The sequence below is a fragment of the Pyrenophora tritici-repentis genome, chromosome 1, assembly GCF_003171515.1.
Source record: "Pyrenophora tritici-repentis strain M4 chromosome 1, whole genome shotgun sequence".
Taxonomy (NCBI): domain Eukaryota; kingdom Fungi; phylum Ascomycota; class Dothideomycetes; order Pleosporales; family Pleosporaceae; genus Pyrenophora; species Pyrenophora tritici-repentis.
In genome coordinates, this window is record NC_089390.1 from 5,724,826 (window position 1) to 5,741,765 (window position 16,940).

At 51.9% G+C, this 16,940-nt stretch overlaps 9 protein-coding genes across 9 annotated transcripts; 1 reads left to right on the forward strand and 8 right to left on the reverse strand.

Annotated features, from left to right (window-relative positions):
* Nucleotides 1-565: 565 nt before the first annotated feature.
* PtrM4_022490 (Vesicle coat complex COPII, subunit SEC24-subunit SFB2-subunit SFB3) lies at nucleotides 566-3,725 on the reverse strand (the record flags this gene model as incomplete). The annotated part of the gene is made up of 3 exons (XM_001932044.1): nucleotides 566-649; nucleotides 703-1,883; nucleotides 1,931-3,725. 3 exons carry the CDS (start codon nucleotides 3,723-3,725, stop codon nucleotides 566-568), a joined length of 3,060 nt encoding a protein of 1,019 aa, XP_001932079.1.
* Nucleotides 3,726-4,335: 610 nt separating this feature from the next.
* PtrM4_022500 (APS2, Clathrin adaptor complex, small subunit) lies at nucleotides 4,336-5,067 on the reverse strand (the record flags this gene model as incomplete). The annotated part of the gene is made up of 5 exons (XM_066103523.1): nucleotides 4,336-4,437; nucleotides 4,516-4,773; nucleotides 4,847-4,876; nucleotides 4,938-4,977; nucleotides 5,033-5,067. The coding sequence occupies 5 exons, from the start codon at nucleotides 5,065-5,067 to the stop codon at nucleotides 4,336-4,338; spliced, it is 465 nt and encodes a 154-aa protein (XP_065965725.1).
* Nucleotides 5,068-5,441: 374 nt separating this feature from the next.
* PtrM4_022510 (uncharacterized protein) lies at nucleotides 5,442-6,614 on the reverse strand (the record flags this gene model as incomplete). Its single annotated transcript, XM_001932046.1, has 1 exon — nucleotides 5,442-6,614. One exon carries the CDS (start codon nucleotides 6,612-6,614, stop codon nucleotides 5,442-5,444), a length of 1,173 nt encoding a protein of 390 aa, XP_001932081.1.
* Nucleotides 6,615-7,458: 844 nt separating this feature from the next.
* On the reverse strand, nucleotides 7,459-8,217 carry PtrM4_022520 (uncharacterized protein; the record flags this gene model as incomplete). The annotated part of the gene is made up of 1 exon (XM_001932047.1): nucleotides 7,459-8,217. One exon carries the CDS (start codon nucleotides 8,215-8,217, stop codon nucleotides 7,459-7,461), a length of 759 nt encoding a protein of 252 aa, XP_001932082.1.
* Nucleotides 8,218-9,328: 1,111 nt separating this feature from the next.
* PtrM4_022530 (Ank-2 multi-domain protein) lies at nucleotides 9,329-11,302 on the reverse strand (the record flags this gene model as incomplete). Its single annotated transcript, XM_066103524.1, has 2 exons — nucleotides 9,329-11,231; nucleotides 11,283-11,302. 2 exons carry the CDS (start codon nucleotides 11,300-11,302, stop codon nucleotides 9,329-9,331), a joined length of 1,923 nt encoding a protein of 640 aa, XP_065965726.1.
* Nucleotides 11,303-11,419: 117 nt separating this feature from the next.
* PtrM4_022540 (uncharacterized protein) lies at nucleotides 11,420-11,818 on the reverse strand (the record flags this gene model as incomplete). Its single annotated transcript, XM_066103525.1, has 1 exon — nucleotides 11,420-11,818. The coding sequence occupies one exon, from the start codon at nucleotides 11,816-11,818 to the stop codon at nucleotides 11,420-11,422; it is 399 nt and encodes a 132-aa protein (XP_065965727.1).
* Nucleotides 11,819-12,448: 630 nt separating this feature from the next.
* Nucleotides 12,449-12,871, reverse strand: PtrM4_022550 (vegetative incompatibility protein HET-E-1; the record flags this gene model as incomplete). Its single annotated transcript, XM_066103526.1, has 1 exon — nucleotides 12,449-12,871. One exon carries the CDS (start codon nucleotides 12,869-12,871, stop codon nucleotides 12,449-12,451), a length of 423 nt encoding a protein of 140 aa, XP_065965728.1.
* Nucleotides 12,872-13,817: 946 nt separating this feature from the next.
* PtrM4_022560 (uncharacterized protein) lies at nucleotides 13,818-13,949 on the forward strand (the record flags this gene model as incomplete). Its single annotated transcript, XM_066103527.1, has 1 exon — nucleotides 13,818-13,949. The coding sequence occupies one exon, from the start codon at nucleotides 13,818-13,820 to the stop codon at nucleotides 13,947-13,949; it is 132 nt and encodes a 43-aa protein (XP_065965729.1).
* A 596-nt stretch (nucleotides 13,950-14,545) lies between these two features.
* Nucleotides 14,546-16,215, reverse strand: PtrM4_022570 (uncharacterized protein; the record flags this gene model as incomplete). The annotated part of the gene is made up of 4 exons (XM_066103528.1): nucleotides 14,546-14,549; nucleotides 14,597-14,928; nucleotides 14,985-16,024; nucleotides 16,074-16,215. 4 exons carry the CDS (start codon nucleotides 16,213-16,215, stop codon nucleotides 14,546-14,548), a joined length of 1,518 nt encoding a protein of 505 aa, XP_065965730.1.
* Between the last annotated feature and the right edge of the window lie 725 nt (nucleotides 16,216-16,940).

The window sequence follows — 16,940 nt, forward strand, 5'->3', positions numbered from 1 at the left end:
GCTGTGCAAGTACGTAAACGGCGTTCCTAGATGTGCGATGCACGATAGCTTCCCGAAGCCGCTTCCGATGACTCGCGCCAACGACGTGCCGGTATGTCCTTATCGCGCGGTTGACGTGGAGTCGCTGCATCGCACGCGGGCCGACAGGTGATAACGCATATCCGTACTGGAAGTGCAGTGGAGAGTTTAGGGAATAGATGCAGTGTAGTAATCAAGGACAGTCAACAATAGCGGTGCGTAGTTCTAGATGACAGATGCCATTCCGAAGCTCGGTCGAACAACAGCGGAAGCACATCCCAGACCCGTGGCATCGGGAGAGAAGGAGCCACTCTGGCATTGCACCATGGCTCTAAAATCAGTCTCTATGCTGCCACAATCCTAAACATTGCCAATTAAGCTCTGATTATTGCTAACGCCCGCGGCCGTTGAAACCGGGGAAAGGGCGGGGCATCAATCCTAGCAGGAGAACTTCGGCCGACACCCCCACCCTAACTAACTACAAACATATACTCATGCCCCTTCGCTATGCAATACCCACACTTGAACAAGAGTACCATACAGCTTTTTAGCCCCAGTACGGTGTTCGCAGACCCACAAACGTTGATCCCACACCGTCACCCGAGTCTTCTTTCTTTCGTTGACCGGCAAGCTGCGCAGGTATCAGCATGAACTACTACCAATGAAGCGGTCGGGCTAGAGTACCTCTAGTTGTATATGTCTGTGTACATGCACAAGCCAGTCTACATAGCTTTGGGCCTCGTTGTTCCGGTCTTCATACAGCAGCCTGGCGAATTCGTATTCGGCACCGTCCAGGCCTTGTCGGGCAAGTTGAATGGTCAGAGCCTTGGACGCTCTGGTCGTCTCTAGGTATTGCAAAATGTTCCGCACTTGTGCATTGAGGTGGGTCTCGAGGATGGGCAAGGTGGATTGGAAGGGGTCGAGCGCTTTTAGACTGTTGTTGCCTTCGCCGAAAAGGTCTTCGAGTAGGTTGGGCGAGACCTGTGCGTGCAGCCATAGCAAGCATACTTGTCCGTTATCCACAATATATGCACCGCCTTCTTCTACCTTGGAGAAAGACGCTCGTATGCCTTCGGGCATTACCAGATGTCCTTTCTCGTTGGCAAAACCATCTGTCGGGTCAAGATTGTGGATCGCGATAATCCGTGGGTAAAGGTATAGCGACAGTTCCAACGGACCCATCGATTTAATCATCCGCATATCATGAACTCTCCTATCCGTAGGTTCCTTGCCGCCCTTGAAGGCTCTCGACTTGATCAGCCCGAGAATATACATGCCGAACTCCTTGAGGTTCTCCGGTAGCACGAGTTGACCAGGAGGGTTGTTGCCGGTAAAGTTCTTTCTGTAGCCAGCAAGGATATCTACAGTCTTCTCGGTCAAAGCTCCTCTGATGTCTTTGAGACTCTTCTCCGTCATACGCGCAGCAGCTTCCTTGGCGATGATGTTCACTACGGCATCCTGGTCGACAAACTTCATGCATTCACCAGTATTTGCGCTCACGCTAGCCACAATATTGGTGCATCGTACTCGTCGCTCGCCGCCGGCAGTCGTGTAGAGAAGTGCACTTTGGAAGTGAGCATCAAGCTTAGGGTCTAGTTTGCCATCGTAACTGAACATGACACCAATGGCCTTGTCAGCATCGATGACTCCAAACTCCAAGTCGGCACCGAAAGTGTGGTGGTAAAAGTTCCCGTGGTAACCGGAGACCTGCAGACCGTTTGAGCATCGAACCTTCATCAGCGCTTGATAACCGGTTTCTCGTGTGACTGTATGCTGGATCTCCTTGGACAGCTTGAGTAAGTCCCTGGGTGAGTGGAAGTTTGGGTAGTAGAAGACTTCTCCACCTGTTATGGCAGAAACATGACCTGGTGGAAATTAGCAAGAACCATGATCATCCAGGGAAATACCATACCGATAGTTGCAATATCAAGGTAGCCGCCGCTCGGTGCTGCCAGAAAAAAGTCCACACCAATGCCATTTTGTACCATCTTCTCGGCAATCTTTTTAAACCCTGGATGTTCGGTCTGGAGAAGCTTCCTCTCAGCGTCGGTGTTGTGCATATTACCGTCGTCACGAAGCATCAATCTTCCAGGACCCCAGGTGGGAAGCGCAGCCAACGAACATACTATTTTTCCGCCTGTGGCTGACAAAGCTGCCACCGCAGAGTTCAGGGTAGGAAGTAGGGCCGGCTCAGGATTCTTGACTTCAGAGAACATATTTGGTAGTTGCGTGAGGAGGGATGTGATGACTGTCTTGGATTCCACAGGGTCAACGAACAAGCCTTCGCTGAATGGCAAGAAAGGATCCTCAAGATCGGACATGACCAGCATCTGAGCGCTTGTCAAATTGGGATTGAGGTTGTAGAAATGCATTTCTTTGTCGAAAGTCACAATGCCAATCTTGGCACCTTTTGGTATCCGACATGTGGGTTCGGTCTCATCGGTCTCGCTTTTCGAATCGCCGTACAATGCGCTCATTATACCTTCGCAGAAGCCATGGAGAAAGCCACGATTGACAGCCTCGGCCGTGACATCAACCAAGAATAGCCAACGTAGCCCAACAGGCTCCTTGGACCAGTATTCCTTCGGTACCAAGAAGTCAACCGTGCCAAGTGTAAGCTCCGGTCGTTGCAATCTGTCTGTTCTTACACCAGACTGATCTGTAGGCGCAAAGTATTCTCCGGGAACGTCGTTGGGATATGTACAAAGGTTGCATACGACCTTGTTTCCGCCAGCCTTGAACTGCATGAATGGATTGATGTACGCTCTACATCTTGCACACCTGGGTGGCCCAATCTCGCCAAAGTCTAGTACCGGTATGGCCTGTTCACCTTCCTGCTGAGTAGCCAGCGGTTGTAGAACCATTCCAAGGGGTAGGGAAGTTGCAGCGAGAGCTTGTGCGGTGAGCGGAATGTTGTTGAGTGTTAAGCGTGCGAATTTAGGTGAGGAATTGCCTTGGTCAAAGGCAACGAACGGAACGGTGGCGGGAGGTGGTAGGTGGTGCTCCATGGTCGGGTACACATGCTCGAGGTAGTATCTCGCTGGCGCATCTCGCGATTTGGGCACACTGGGTATCTGCTCGGGATCAACACGTCCTTGGGCTGAGCCTACGGCGGCACCTCCTGGCTGATGAGGCGCCGCCGGTGTTCTTGCTGCGTATTGCATGGGCGAAGCTTGCGCTCCTGGGCTGAACAGCGGATTCACTGGTGCAGGGAATTGGCTCATGGCGGGGGTGATTTGAGGCTCCATCCATTGCGCTCCTCCCGGCTGCGGCGAGTTCTGATTCATAAATTGCGACGGTATACCATTCTGAGGCGCGCCATTGAAGGCTTGCTGACTGCCTCCAGGACCTTCAATGTTGTGATATGCATGCCTGTTCTTCTTCTTGTGCTTTGGTTGCGCCGCCTGATCGACACCCAGCCCGACCGCGCCCATCTGTCCTGTCAGATTGTTCATGTCCTGATCGCCCTGATATTGGGGGTGCGCTTGTGGTGCCCCCTGCTGTGGAAAGTACCCTTCATGCTGCTGGACTGGCGTCCCATACTGCGCTGGTGTGCCCGCATACTGGCCCGGAGGTGGAGCCATTGCAGGGCTTCCAGCCTGGTAGTAGCCAGCAGGACTCGCGGCAACTGGCGGGCGCTGTCTATTCGGATCATTCGGATTTGGAGAGCCTGTGCCCATGGCGTGGTACGCAGCGAAGTCGGACATGGTCGCGGCGCGGGGATGCTGGCTTGAAGTTGACAACAGACGAGATGAGTACCGACGGTGGGTGTCAAGCGTGTGGCCAAGGAAGAGCCGGGCGCGGAGTAATATTGGAGATGTTCATATCACACGACGAGCATGCTGGGTCGAATTTAAGCCAGGCCAAAGGGACAGATTTCGAAGAAGCAGGATTGATGATCTGGCTGCTCCATGACCATCGACTTTCCAAAAGAGTGCGTCCGTGCACCATGCCTACACATGCAAGAACGAGACAGGGTCCTTTGGATCGCGTGTCACCAATCGCAGTAAAGACGGGGGATATTGCGGTGGGGGCAGTATAGTTGGCGCAACGCACATGTTATTTCACGTGCACCTCAATGCTGTGCAGATACCCACGTTTGAGCCATGTCTTCTAGAAGCGCCCTGTAGGGGTTCTATACGCTCCCTTCACTGCGTAATATACGTCATATCTGTATATCGCCGTGTGCACACCCCAAGTCCAGTTTCCATGTTCCCATCTTCTCTTTCCATCGTGGAGCGCTGACCCTAGCTGCATGTGTGATAATCTCAACCCGCGGCCACGCGCACAAGTATACCCACCATATTTCCATGGCGCTCATTCTAGTTTATCAAGATGCGCCAGCCGTGTCAAGACCACCTGTTTACTTGTCTCTTCGATCTCGCCCGCTAGGAACACTTCGTCGAGGATAGCGTACACCTGTGAACATTAGCCATCGGTCTTTGCCCTTTGATTCCCAATCGAAGCCTATTCATCCCGACCCGTGTCGCAACGTACCTTGTAGAAGTTGAAGACCAAATCCAGCTCACAGACATTACCAAAGAACGCGTCCAACACCTCTACAAAGAAATGTATCGCCTCCAAGTACGCCAACTCATTATCATTTGTATCGACGCATGCGCAAAAGAAGAGGCCAGCGTATCGGCGGTATACGATCTTAGACATGTTTCGGAATTCGACGAAGTTGGACTGGTGCTTCTGGTCGCGTGGCGCAATGAGGCGATGAACCTTTTGTACTCTCTCGTCAACGTAGTTCTCTCGCCAGTACGCGTATCGACAATTGGGGCGGGTTCGTCGCGGAGATTCGAGACTGAAAGTTGTCGCATACCTCGCCCTTCAACTTGACCTTCTCCTCATCCTGCCACAGCAAATTAGCAAACCACTCTTCTCATAGCATAAGTCTGCAATACTAAACTCACACTATACGGCGCATACCACTTTGCCAACCGCGTCTTGCCTCTGCCAACAAGTCAGCCCCTACTTTCCCTGCTCAATCGCTCCAAACAAAACATACTGCCTGTTCTGGATCAAGATGAACGAGAGCACCATGTTTGCAATGTGCCTTTCGTGAGGATAGGCTCGGCGCGCTAATAGAAAGACCTTGGAAAGTTCCGTCTACAAGACAGAAGTGTCGCACAGCCCAGCAAGCCGTTCAGGACCGACCAAACCCCCATGGAAAGGGTAGCCGGTCCGTGCGCAGGGCGGACCCCTGCGGGCGGAAGTCCACTTTTAGCCGCATTGTTCTTGTCTGGAGTTGGTTGGTCAACATCGAACTTACATGTAACGATTCCTGCTCAAGCACAGCGCGAGTATGATTACAGCATGTTTTATTGTCGCAATACATCCGCCAGCAGATGTTTCTACTAAATGAGTGAAGAAGTCTTTATACAAAATAGGTAAACATGAGAACACCGGCGACTACCTCATCTCCTCCTACTCCTCACCCTACTCAGCGGCTCCAGCTCCTCCAGCAATACCTGCGGAACCATCCATCCTACTTTTTCCTCGTTCTTCACCGCAACCGGTGGCGGTGGTGTAGCAACCACCAGCACCGTATATGCCTGGTCTTTATTACCTTGCGACTCTGAACACGCGGGTACTCTTTCCCGACGATACCTCCTCTTGCTAATCAACCCCATGAGCGAATTAACCGGCGATTTGATATCCGACATTTTTGACAAAGAAGAAGAAGGAGCAACAGGCTTCTCCAGTACAGCAGAATCAGCATTTTCCATGATAACATCGCCATCAGCATCCCTATTCAGCCCCATCAGCTCGCCTCCTTGTTGCTCATCGCCCTCCGCTTCCTCCACAACGGTTGAAAGAGGCGACGAAGCATGCATTCCGGAATCCACACTCTTCCTGCGCTCAGCGCTCGCAAGTAGCGCGCCCCAGAAAGTAGCCTTTTCATGCTCCATCGACCTCTTAAGGCTCTTGCAGTTCTCGGGCTTGAGGATGCCTTCAAACATTGTATTGGTCACGGGAGCAGTAAGCGTAGACATGCTGTTACTGACTTGCAAGGTAGGGAAAGTAGTCTCTACAGGCGTGTGGACACCGTATTTCTTGCCCCACCGGCATTCAGACGGGTACTCGCATGTGTTCCAGCAGTCTTTCTTTCCCTGGCTGGGTGTTTGCGAGACGACTACGGGGTCGTTATTGAACTGGTTTAGAGTGGTATTCTTTGTTCCGCCTCTTCGCCATCGCCCCCACGTTTTCCAGCCCGAATAGTCGAATTCGCTGCCGCAGGCTCGATGCTTCTTTGCGCGTCGTGGGTTCGTCGACTTTCGCCAGTTCTTGATTGTGGTGGTGCCGCTGCAGAACTCGTGGCCGTCGTCGAGACAGCGTCGTGTTACGCCCAGACGGTAGTTGCGGTGGCATTGGTGGCAGGACCATACCCAGGATAAGGGGCTTGGTGGTGCGTTGATCGCAGGCTGTGGGTAGATTGCAGAGTCATTCTGTCGGGATTGGTACCGGGACGGGAGATTCGCTGTAAGAGGTGTGCGTGGAGAGAATGGCGATGGAGGAATTGAAAGCAGCGAGGGTGTGAAAGGCGCTGGGGAAATCCTGAGAGGACTTCGTGACGATCGGTTTGACATGTCTGTACAAGCGTGCTTACAACTTCGAGCAGTTTATGTTGAGGAAACTGAATCTGTTGGCAGTATGCAGTTGTTCGCAAAATCCAGCTTTGCAGTGCATCAAAATAGCAGATTGCGTAGCGAATATCGTAAGGAAACAACAGGGTAACAAGAACTGAAGGACTGAGATACTAACCCAGGCCTGAAACAGCTGACCTACCTATTTCTAGAAAAATGTCAATGATCAGCAGTCGCCGCACCTTCAAAACGCCATTCCTTTGTGCAGACATCGGCGATGCGTTACGGAGAAGTTGACAAAAGATGGGGGTTGGTGTTCACCTTTGTTCTCATGACCTAGCCCCGTCATGATGTAGCGATCTCACGCGGGCTGCGCAATCCGGCTCTTTGTTGAAAACGGATAGCTCGTAGGCCTGATGACCCGGTCTCGAATACATTTCCGCTTTGTTAGTGGGGCTTTCGAGCGCATGGCAGGTCCCAGTGCTTTGGGACATCTCGTTCTCTTTGGTCACTGCGGCAATTGAGGGTGTGCTCAATTATTGTTTCTGACAGTTCCTGCATGTGCTAAACTTGTGCTGCTTTGAAGACATGTCCACAAGAAACATCTGGCGATACAACGACAGAGTTTCTGCATACGACGCGTTTTGGCAAATAGTCATTATATCGGGCTGTGTCAATCGCTCGCGGTCATCATGTCTCAGAACAACTGGTTACAAAAGACCGTATATGCTTTCGTCGACTATCTCCATTGTGATGTCTCCTTCGATGGGAGAATATTGCTGTACTGCCTGCTCTTCAACATAAATGAAGCATCTCATTACTGCCTTTGCTAACCTCCGATGCCCCTTTACACCTTCCACCCCATCTCCACAGTGCCCTCCTTTGATGTTAAGAGCACAGGCAGTAAGCAGCTGTCCATATTGTCTAACTCGTAATCTTCAGGATAAGACTTCATGACCTTAATCCGCACCACATCTTCCATCGCAAGAATGTCATCTTGTCCCCCTTCCTCTTCTAGGTTTTCAATGTGCCGCCAATCAAAAGCAACCCTACGTCTCCGTGGACGATTCCTCGTGAGGGGACCGACTTCAATTTTTGGAACATCCCTGCGTGCAACGCCATCTTGTCCAGCTCGAAAGACAGCTGCATTTTTAGCATAAAAGTCGGATTGACCGCTAAAATGTCCTGCTATTTCAACCTTTCCATCTACAAGGTACCGGTAGTCATCGAGGAGGTGCGAATAGTCGTACTCTATAGTTCCTGGAGTAGTGGGATAAGGAAGGTGGGCCTTTGGACCGTAGCCTGTCGACGGGATTCTCCCTGTATGATTCATCCGGGGTGTGGAGAAGAGGGAGTCTTGGCTCTCAGTCTCAAAAACATCAGTACCGGGAGGCTGAGTCAAGGTTGCTCTGATGGTTGCTGCAAAGCCCGCTTCCAGGTGGCCTCTACCTTCGATGAGAACCTGTTCAACTCCGCGGATGCCTAGCAGCGCCTTTGAGGACCCCTTTTCCGTGCTGTTGATCATGTATGGCAGTTGTCCCTTCTCTTTCCGTGTCAAATTGCCAGTGATCAACTTGTCAAGTCGCTTGCCAACTACACCAGACATCGCGGGGGAACTCAAATGGTAGCTGTACCGCGTGAAGAGTAAGTTACCCTTTACAACCAGCTTGACAGTTTGAATATTGTGGAGATTTGTGCCATCTGAGCATGGATGAAGTTCTGTTAGAGCCACAGCGAGTCAGTAATCCGCAAAGTCGTCCAGTTTGCTTGTTTCTAGATGAATTTCCAGGGTATGGATGTCACATAGATGGGTGTTAGAGCGATTTGCAACGTTGGAGAAAGCTTCACAGTCGGACGTGTTGGAGAGGATGATTTGATCGCGCCTTGGGAGTAAACTGGGACTGGCTTTTGGATGACGTGTCCTCCTCGTGGGTAAGAGCTCGGGCGACGAACCCTTTGTACACCCCTCGTCCTCACCCAGCCCCTGTGATGAGCTGTGTTCTGTCTAAGATTCAGTCGTTCATTCAGTAGAGATTGCAGGGTACAGACACGGTAAGGTGCGTCCCTAGGTGGAGAGACACTATGTCCCGAGACAGGTTGGTGGTTCGGAGTTTCGGCGCCTCTATTAGGAGAAGTTATAGAGCTGATCTTTATATACGGTGTTAATTAATTGATTCTTGTTTAGACTAACAGGGTCCGATAAGGATCTCTGAAGTGTTGGTCGTGCTGTCGATCGTTTCGCCGACACCGTCGGACAATTCCCCATCGATAACCCCCTGTCTACTCGCGATCTAGACAATTTCATCAAACGTCGGAGACCTTAGGAGGAAGAGCAGTTAACGAAGACTATGTTCCTCGACTTTAAAGGTCACTTAAACGTAGTAGTGAGCTCGCCGAAAGCCCCGAAGAGAGAGAGAGGGAAACCCTACAGCGAGACACAACCCAGCGGGACCTGCCAGCTAAGCTTAGCCTACGTTGGCGCACTCACTAGCTACTAGTAATTTAATGTAATTAATAAAACGCTATGCCTTCTTTGTATTAGCCGTAAAATAGATGTAGCGCATGCTAATAGCTTTCTAAGAGTATCTTACGCTGCATATAGAGAACTGTGCCCCGTGTCCTTTTATGCGTTAACTAAAAGATGCTTACTATGCACCTAAAAATACTTGCTTAGGGCCTGAGCGATGCTATTCGGACCCTGATACAGTGTTGCCTTCCTAATGTTGATGAGCACCCGCATCAAGCAGCGTCTTGACTACCTGTTCGTAACCTCCAGCTAAAGCTGCCTGCAGTGCGTTGCCGTACTGTCCACCCTGCGCGTTGACCTCGGCGCCCGCGTCGAGCAGCATCTTGACTACCTGCTCGTGGCCTTCAGCTAAAGCTGCCTGCAGTGCGTTGCCGTACTGTCCACCCTGCGCGTTGACCTCGGCGCCCGCGTCGAGCAGCATCTTGACTACCTGCTCGTGGCCTTCAGCTGAAGCTGCCTGCAGTGCGTTGCCGTAGCCTCCACCCTGCGCGTTCACCTCGGCGCCCGCGTTGAGCAGCATCTGGACTATCTGCTCGTGGCCTCTGTGTGAAGCTGCCTGCAGTGCATTGCCGTAGTATCTACCCTGCCCGTCAACTTCAGCGCCCTTGTTAAGTAGCATCTTGACTACCTGCTCGTGGCCTCCCCATGAAGCTGCGTATAGTGCATTGCCGTACTCTCCACCCTGCGCGTTGACCTTAGCGCCCGCGTCGAGCAGTGTCTTGACTACCTGCTCGTGGCCTCTCCATGAAGCTGCGTATAGTGCATTGCCGTACTCTCCACCCTGCGCGTTCACCTCGGCGCCCTGGTCGAGCAGCGTCTTGACTACCTGCTCGTGGTCTTTCCTTGAAGCTGCCTGCAGTGCGTTGCCGTAATGTCCACCTTGTGCGTTCACCTCGGCGCCCTTGTCGAGCAGTGTCTTAACTACCTGCTTGTGGCCTCTAGCTGAAGCTGCCTGCAGTGCGTTGCCGTAGTATCCACCTTGTGCGTTCACCTCGGCGCCCTGGTCGAGCAGCGTCTTGACTACCTGCTCGTGGTCTTTCCTTGAAGCTGCCTGCAGTGCGTTGCCGTAATGTCCACCTTGTGCGTTCACCTCGGCGCCCTTGTCGAGCAGTGTCTTAACTACCTGCTTGTGGCCTTCAGCTGAAGCTGCCTGCAGTGCGTTGCCGTGGCGCCCACCCTGCGCGTTCACCTCGGCGCCCGCGTTGAGCAGTGTCTTGACTACTTGCTCGTAACCTCCAGCTGAAGCTGCCTGCAGTGCGTTGCCGTAGCCTCCACCCTGCGCGTTCACCTCGGCACCCTTGTCGAGCAGCAGTCTTGTGACTGTACTAAAGCCTAACAATGCTACGTAGTAAAGCGGCATAGGTATGCAATCAAGCTTTTTTCCCAGATTTCGCCCCTCCCATGTGCGGTCTGGATCATGCAACCGAATCCAGTTGAGATATGCAGGCTCTTCCCTAGCCATTAAACCCATAATTAGCTGACTAGCTTGTTCTACTTTGTCTCCTGTCTTTCGAAGATGGCTGCTCCAGAACTCTGCTGAGTATCTTGCAAGTGCGGAAGCCTTAAGAGTCTCCCTCGATAGCGGTTGCTGGAACTGGATCAGGTACTCTAAAGAGCCTCTCGCTATCGCATTGTGACATTCAGCCTCTTGCATGCTGTACTGCTTTGCTGACCCTTGTTTGATCCTATCTGACACAAGATACTCCTGCACTGAGTAGTGTGCTAGAGCGATGATCTGTTGGGCAGGCCTTAATCTTCCGCCCGCTTCGTTTTTCGTGATAGTGACTAGACTAGAGCAAATGTCCAGCGCTTCTAGCGGGTCTTCTAGCACCTCATCACGGTCGAACGCTGGGTCGCGCGCCACGTCGATAGCGACGACTTCGGCGATCTCTTCGACAGATAGCGGTCGCTCAGAGAACGTCAGCCACTGCAGGATGCGCATCGCATACTCAGAATATTCCTCGCTTATCGCGGAGAGGATGCGGTCGTATGTCTGGTCTAGCGTCCGCGGTAGAGTGGCAAGAGATTTCCGCAACATTGCTCGATTGCAACACTTTCCTAGTGTGTCCAGCTGACACACAGCCCATCGAAACCTATGCTATTGTTAGCTTTAGCTCTGCGGAAAACTGAGTAAGAACACGTACATCCCGCGAGCTCCGCCCATGAGCGCAGCCTCGATTTCCTGCCGGACAGCATCGTCTTTGTTCCATTTCGCTAAGCCCTTGTCGTTATGCAGCCTTTGTTGAACGTATCGCTGTATGTCTTGATCTACTACGTCCCTTTAAAGACAGATGGCGCTCTCTTCCTTAATGTAGCCCTCCAAAGACCTTTCGATGTCCCGTTCTTTTCGGCTGGTCATAAGCAGGTGCAGGCTGTTAAGCTGCCACCCAGCCACTGTCTTAAGTATGTCCATCAGCTCTAAGCGCTGCGAACACTCATCAAGAGCATCAAGGATGATGTAGACGTGCGCGAACTCTTGCACTACCTGACGTATCACGTCGAGGAGTGCATGCAACGATGGCTTTCGTAGTCCGTTCTCGCAAGATAAAAACAACGCGTCAACGCCCTTAGGTATCACGACTGAACGCTGGAGGGACTGGCATAGCAGCGAGCGCAGCATAAGCTCTGGATCCTGTTTCTGTGCATCGTTGAAGTCAAAGTAGAAGTACGCCGCTACCATACGAGTGTCATCACGGCAGTGGTGCAGTAGATGCTCGATGATAGTGGAGCTCAGGATAGTCTTTCCACATCCTGGAATCCCGTACAGCCATAGCCGGGACGCTGCGCTCTCCTTCCATTTTGTGAACTTTGCGCTTTCTAGTAGCCAGAACCCAGTCTTAGCCTGCCGCTGCTTGTACGCTTTATGATAGTTTGTGGACGGGTCAGGTGCCGAAAGCCAGCTGCAGATCTTGCTAAGCCTCTCCTCCTGGTTTCGGCTGCGAGCATCGGAGTTGTCAGCAGGAATACTCGCGACTTGCTCGAAAGACTCTCGTATCTCTTTTCTTAGCCGCTTCAGCGCGTTCTCTTTGCCCTCGCTATAGATCAGGGGTAGATGAATGCCGAATATGCCTAGCAGGCAATAAGCTCTATCTTCTGGGCGTGTCGTCTGGCGGTTGTACGCCCAAGAAAACCGCTCAGATACGCTAAAGTTGGACACTTCTTTCCCTGACAAAGCCTCGATAGGTATGCCTGTGATCTCATGGATAGTGTCTTTTAGAGACTGCTTATCCCCTAGCAGATCTCCCTCTTTTGAATAGAACGTCACTGATGCAGGAGCAAGCAGTTCCTGGAGTGTCTAGCCTCTAGTGAACTACTTGCTCTTCCTGAAGGTTGGCTTCCACCTCCAGCTTGATTCACTTTCCGCATTAGGAGTGTTGCACTCGACGTCTGGAAGGTAGACGTAACACTTCTTTGCGTTTTGATACCAGCGGAACATAGAGTTGATCGCTTCCTGAAGCTCTTGGCTGTTCGTCTTGTCAATGCAGCAGGTGTCTACCCAAAAGTAGTCTAGACTATCGCGCTTAGCTTGCTGAGCGCAGAAGAATATCTTTCGATAACCCTCCTTGACTTTTGCATCTACTTCCTCTATATTGCTATGGTTCCGAAGGTCCTTGAAGGTTGCCTCCTGCCCGCCCCAGGTGTGCGACAGGATCGCATACGAGGGGATCTTGTCTCCGACCAAGTCCTCAGTCCACCCAAGTCCCCCATCGCCTATCGTGTATAGCAGCCGCATCTGGCTGTGTATGTGTCCGTATGCGCGAGTGGTAGGAGCATCGAAGCAGGCTGACGGAATCGACGGCGCACGGTGGCTCGCTCGCGTAGGGCGTGGAGATCGTAGCTGTTAGGGTGGTTTCGAGTGCTAAGTAACGGTTTGTGGAGTTAAAGGTGAGGAAGACTGCCCTCCTCGTTGTTAGGGCAGGCTGCATCTCCAGCACCTAGGACAGGAGGCGCAGCCCGCCTGCGCTGTGACGTGAGGCTAGCTGGACAAGGCTGACAACGCATAATCGCGCGACAGCCACCGTACTGCAAACAGAGAAGCAGTTATTGTCTAAGGACGCGATCTAATAGTGCAGAAAGCGCGAGTTACGGACCGTTGTTTACTATAAGAGGATGTTAAGATGTATGTGCAGCGCGTGCTGGCTCGTGCAAGGACACACTGGCCATAGGGAATCTAGGCCGCTAACTAACTTATCGTAGGGCTCGGAACGCAATACAGCGACGATAGCGTCAAGAACAACCCCGAATATCTTAAGTAACGCATTTGTCTAACGCCAGCAAGCGGCTCTAACGCGGACAACGAAATGCTATCGATGCGCATTATACTAAAAACCATGTTCACGCAGCCTTCGCCTACCTAATCGCGACCTAAAACTAAAGCAGACCAGAGCACCCTCATGCACAACCGCCACGCCTATTTTGAGAGATATACGAGATTTGCATAGCGCCATATTGTTTACGATAGGATACAGCGGGCGAAAAACGCGCTAATGCCGGCTGATGTATGCCAAGCCACGTTAGCGTATCCTGCCAGCTCGGGCTCATATTGAGAGATCTCTTGCTTCGCACTACGGAGCTCGCGGCATGCTCGCTCCCACGTCGGAACGAGACCATAAGCTAGGAGAATCGATTTTCCTCCCTCGCGCTCTCTTTACAACCCGCCGAGTGGTTAATTACTCTACATGATTGTTAATGGACAGGGGGGTGTCGTTAAAGAGTCGATTGACGACGTTAACGCAACGATCAATAGCCTAGCCAACACTACAGTGATCTGTATCGGAGATAAGTTAACTTGCGAAATCGTAGCTAGATAATTGTTAGGTGTCATTTACATCTCAACAGATTTAGGAGGAAGCATTCCCGGACGTCCGAAGCGTGAACCTGTCTCGCGACACGGTGTGTCTCTGCACTTAGGGACGCACCTTACCTTCAATTTTGACCTTTGCCCCAGCTTTGACACGACTCTTCTCCTCTAAAGGACTTGTCTGACGACGATCATCATGACTAGAAGATGTGTGACTCCTCATCAAGACAATCCGAGACGGGCTTTGAGTACCGATGGGTTCGCTGAGATCGCTATGAGCTGGGGCGACTTGTTTTAGACACAAACCCGGTCGATTCATTTCCTGTCTAATGGGCAAAGATTAGTAGGGATGTGGAAGTAGAGAAGAAGATGTGTAAATATAGAGAGGTGATATGGGTGCTCAGTAGCAGATGTTCGCAATGCGAAAGGAAGACTTGCGTGTGGAGCGTTGATGGGTGAAAGAATTTATAGGTCAGGGCCAGGGCCGCCATTGACAATCAACGTGGAGTGAGCATGATTACAACCCAGAGCACCACGCGCTATCTGAAGTACCATGGGATCAACTATGAGAAAGTCCCACGGTCACTTGCGGAACTTGAGTCACGACTAGCTTTCTCGTACGCTCTCCACCATAGTGCCATGTTTGCCGCGACCAACAGATCCATCATCTTCAACCCTTCATCCTCCAAAATCATCTTGCCAAGTTTTGCTTGTTTGCCACCCAAGCCACCACCCGCAAACTCCTGGCCTAGGGAGAGGTCGTACCGGTCCAGGGGGTTTCTGGCGTTTCCAGCGCCATCGTTTCGATCAATCGATAAAGATGAGTTGTTGCGACTATGTCGACCTCGTCGGAAGATTGACGAGCGTTTGAGAGTTGCTTCACCCGTAGGAGTAGAGCCTTTAGGGCTACTTGGAAGGTTAAATCTCAACTCGCTTACGGTCGCAGCAGTGGGCGGTGCTCCTTGGAGCCCAGGAACGATATGTCGACACTGCAAGATTCGTTAGCCTGGCCTGCAGATGAGCATCATGATACTTGTTGCATTACCTTCAGCGATCCGCCACCTACGCCAGTGATGAACTCGCATCGACCATCCCACGGACTGGAGAACACATAACCACGAAAACTTGTCTGTCTGTCCGATACCTGAATACTGCCGTAAGTCTGATCCTCGCGAGTCAAGAACGAAGGCGTTGGGGTAGGGCGCATTTCGGCTTCCCCATTGTAGCTGCCCTTGGAGCTGGGGCGGCCGGTATTGTAATCGTGGGAAGTGTTCTTTCTGTGTCCAAAGCTACCGCCTCCGTGCTGAGACCCTTCCATCCATATGCGCCGACGGAACGTGTTTTCACTTGCTAATCGGTGGCTCATTTGCGATGCTGGTATTTGAGCTTGTCCTACTTCGTGTGATCGCACAGATAAACCAGTATTTCTGGTGGGTAGAGGAGGCCTATCGCCGGTATCCGAGTATAGAAACTTGGAATAGCCAGGATTGAAGATCTCAATGTACATCGGCGCCCCTATTTTCTTCTTGATCCTGGGATCATCGATTGTCGTAGAGGAAATATCTAAGACAGGCGGATCCTCAATACGAGCGACATTCCACTGAGCGCCAGAAGCTGGGTCTCGTCGGATGAGGGTAAGGGCTGGACAAGCGCGTGGTGGATTCATGGATCGCCTGCGCGGTACAGCTTCTGGTCTTTTGTTTTCCTGTCGGTATTGTGTTGAGTCGTATGAACGTCGTGGCGGTAAATCCGGGACTGCTCCTGATGATTGTGCATACTGGTTTGCCTTTATATTCTGATTGCTTGAGTAGTTGTTGATGGGCGCCAGAGCGCCAGGTACAGGTTTACGAGCGGGAGCAACAGCTATAGCGGGAACACCCGGTACCGCTTTGCGTTGAACAGGCGGAGCAGAAGCCGGATAAGATGTGGATTGGCCTTGTTCTAGAAAATCATCGTCCAAATACGCAGGACGGTCAACAAGATTGGCATCTTCCGGTTGTTCAACATGTACGTAGTATAACGAGCTTGTTATGTCTTCTGCAGTCACCACCTTGTCCCGTGGCTTCATAGGCGATAGGAACACATCTAAGGCCTGTTAGGGTCATCACAAACAGGCGTGTTTTGACAGCCGTACCTCTGCTGCCAGGAACACGGGCGATGTACAGTACTAGAGGCTCGTGTCTCACATGGGTTGGGTTCCTTGGATAAGCTGGCGGGTTGAATGCCAGTGCCGTAAGGGTTGAGAGGGACTTTGCTTCAATAATGGGCGCAGCCATTAGAACGAGAAATGATAGCACTGGATACGATGGAAGAAAGATGAGATGGTGGCTTGTTTTTGCTGGGAAGACTATGGAACGGTTGTTAGTGGTTGTCGCAGGCTGTGCCTGGCATATATGCGTGCAATCAATGCTGATGTTGGGTGTGCGCGTGGCTGTGCATACGCGTCTCCACCAAGCTATTGTGTACAGCAAAGACGTCGTCGTGACCTATCACTGTGGCTACAACAAACAAGGCTGGTGCGGGTGTGAAGGAGGAGCCTGGAGCATGCGAGTCCCCTTCACGTTAAGCTTGGAACGGCAGGCGGTGGCTGGGCTGGAGAAGTGGGTGCCTGGATCTATTGGTTCACGTAAAGTACGGGTCCTAGCGCCTGAAAGTCTGCTCTGCGAAATCTTGGCCTTGATTTTCGCGACCCGCACACGACACAGCTTTGAAGACGCCCCGCCGACTCTGTGCCCTGCGTCTTGTTTAGAAAGCTACAATACACCATCACGAGACGTGTACCGTGTCTAATATCACACACCATGGGCGACAACCTGGAGGTATGCACCGGGAAGATGCCTGCCCCATCGCTCTCGCCGCTAACTGAGAGCTGCAGGAGCGATTGAAGAGCCATGCCCGGGCATTTGAGGGCCTGATGTCTTTGATACCTGCCAAGGACTACTATGGAAAAGATGAGAGTATCACCAGCGTATGCATGTCTTCGCCCCCATGCCCCGCTCTT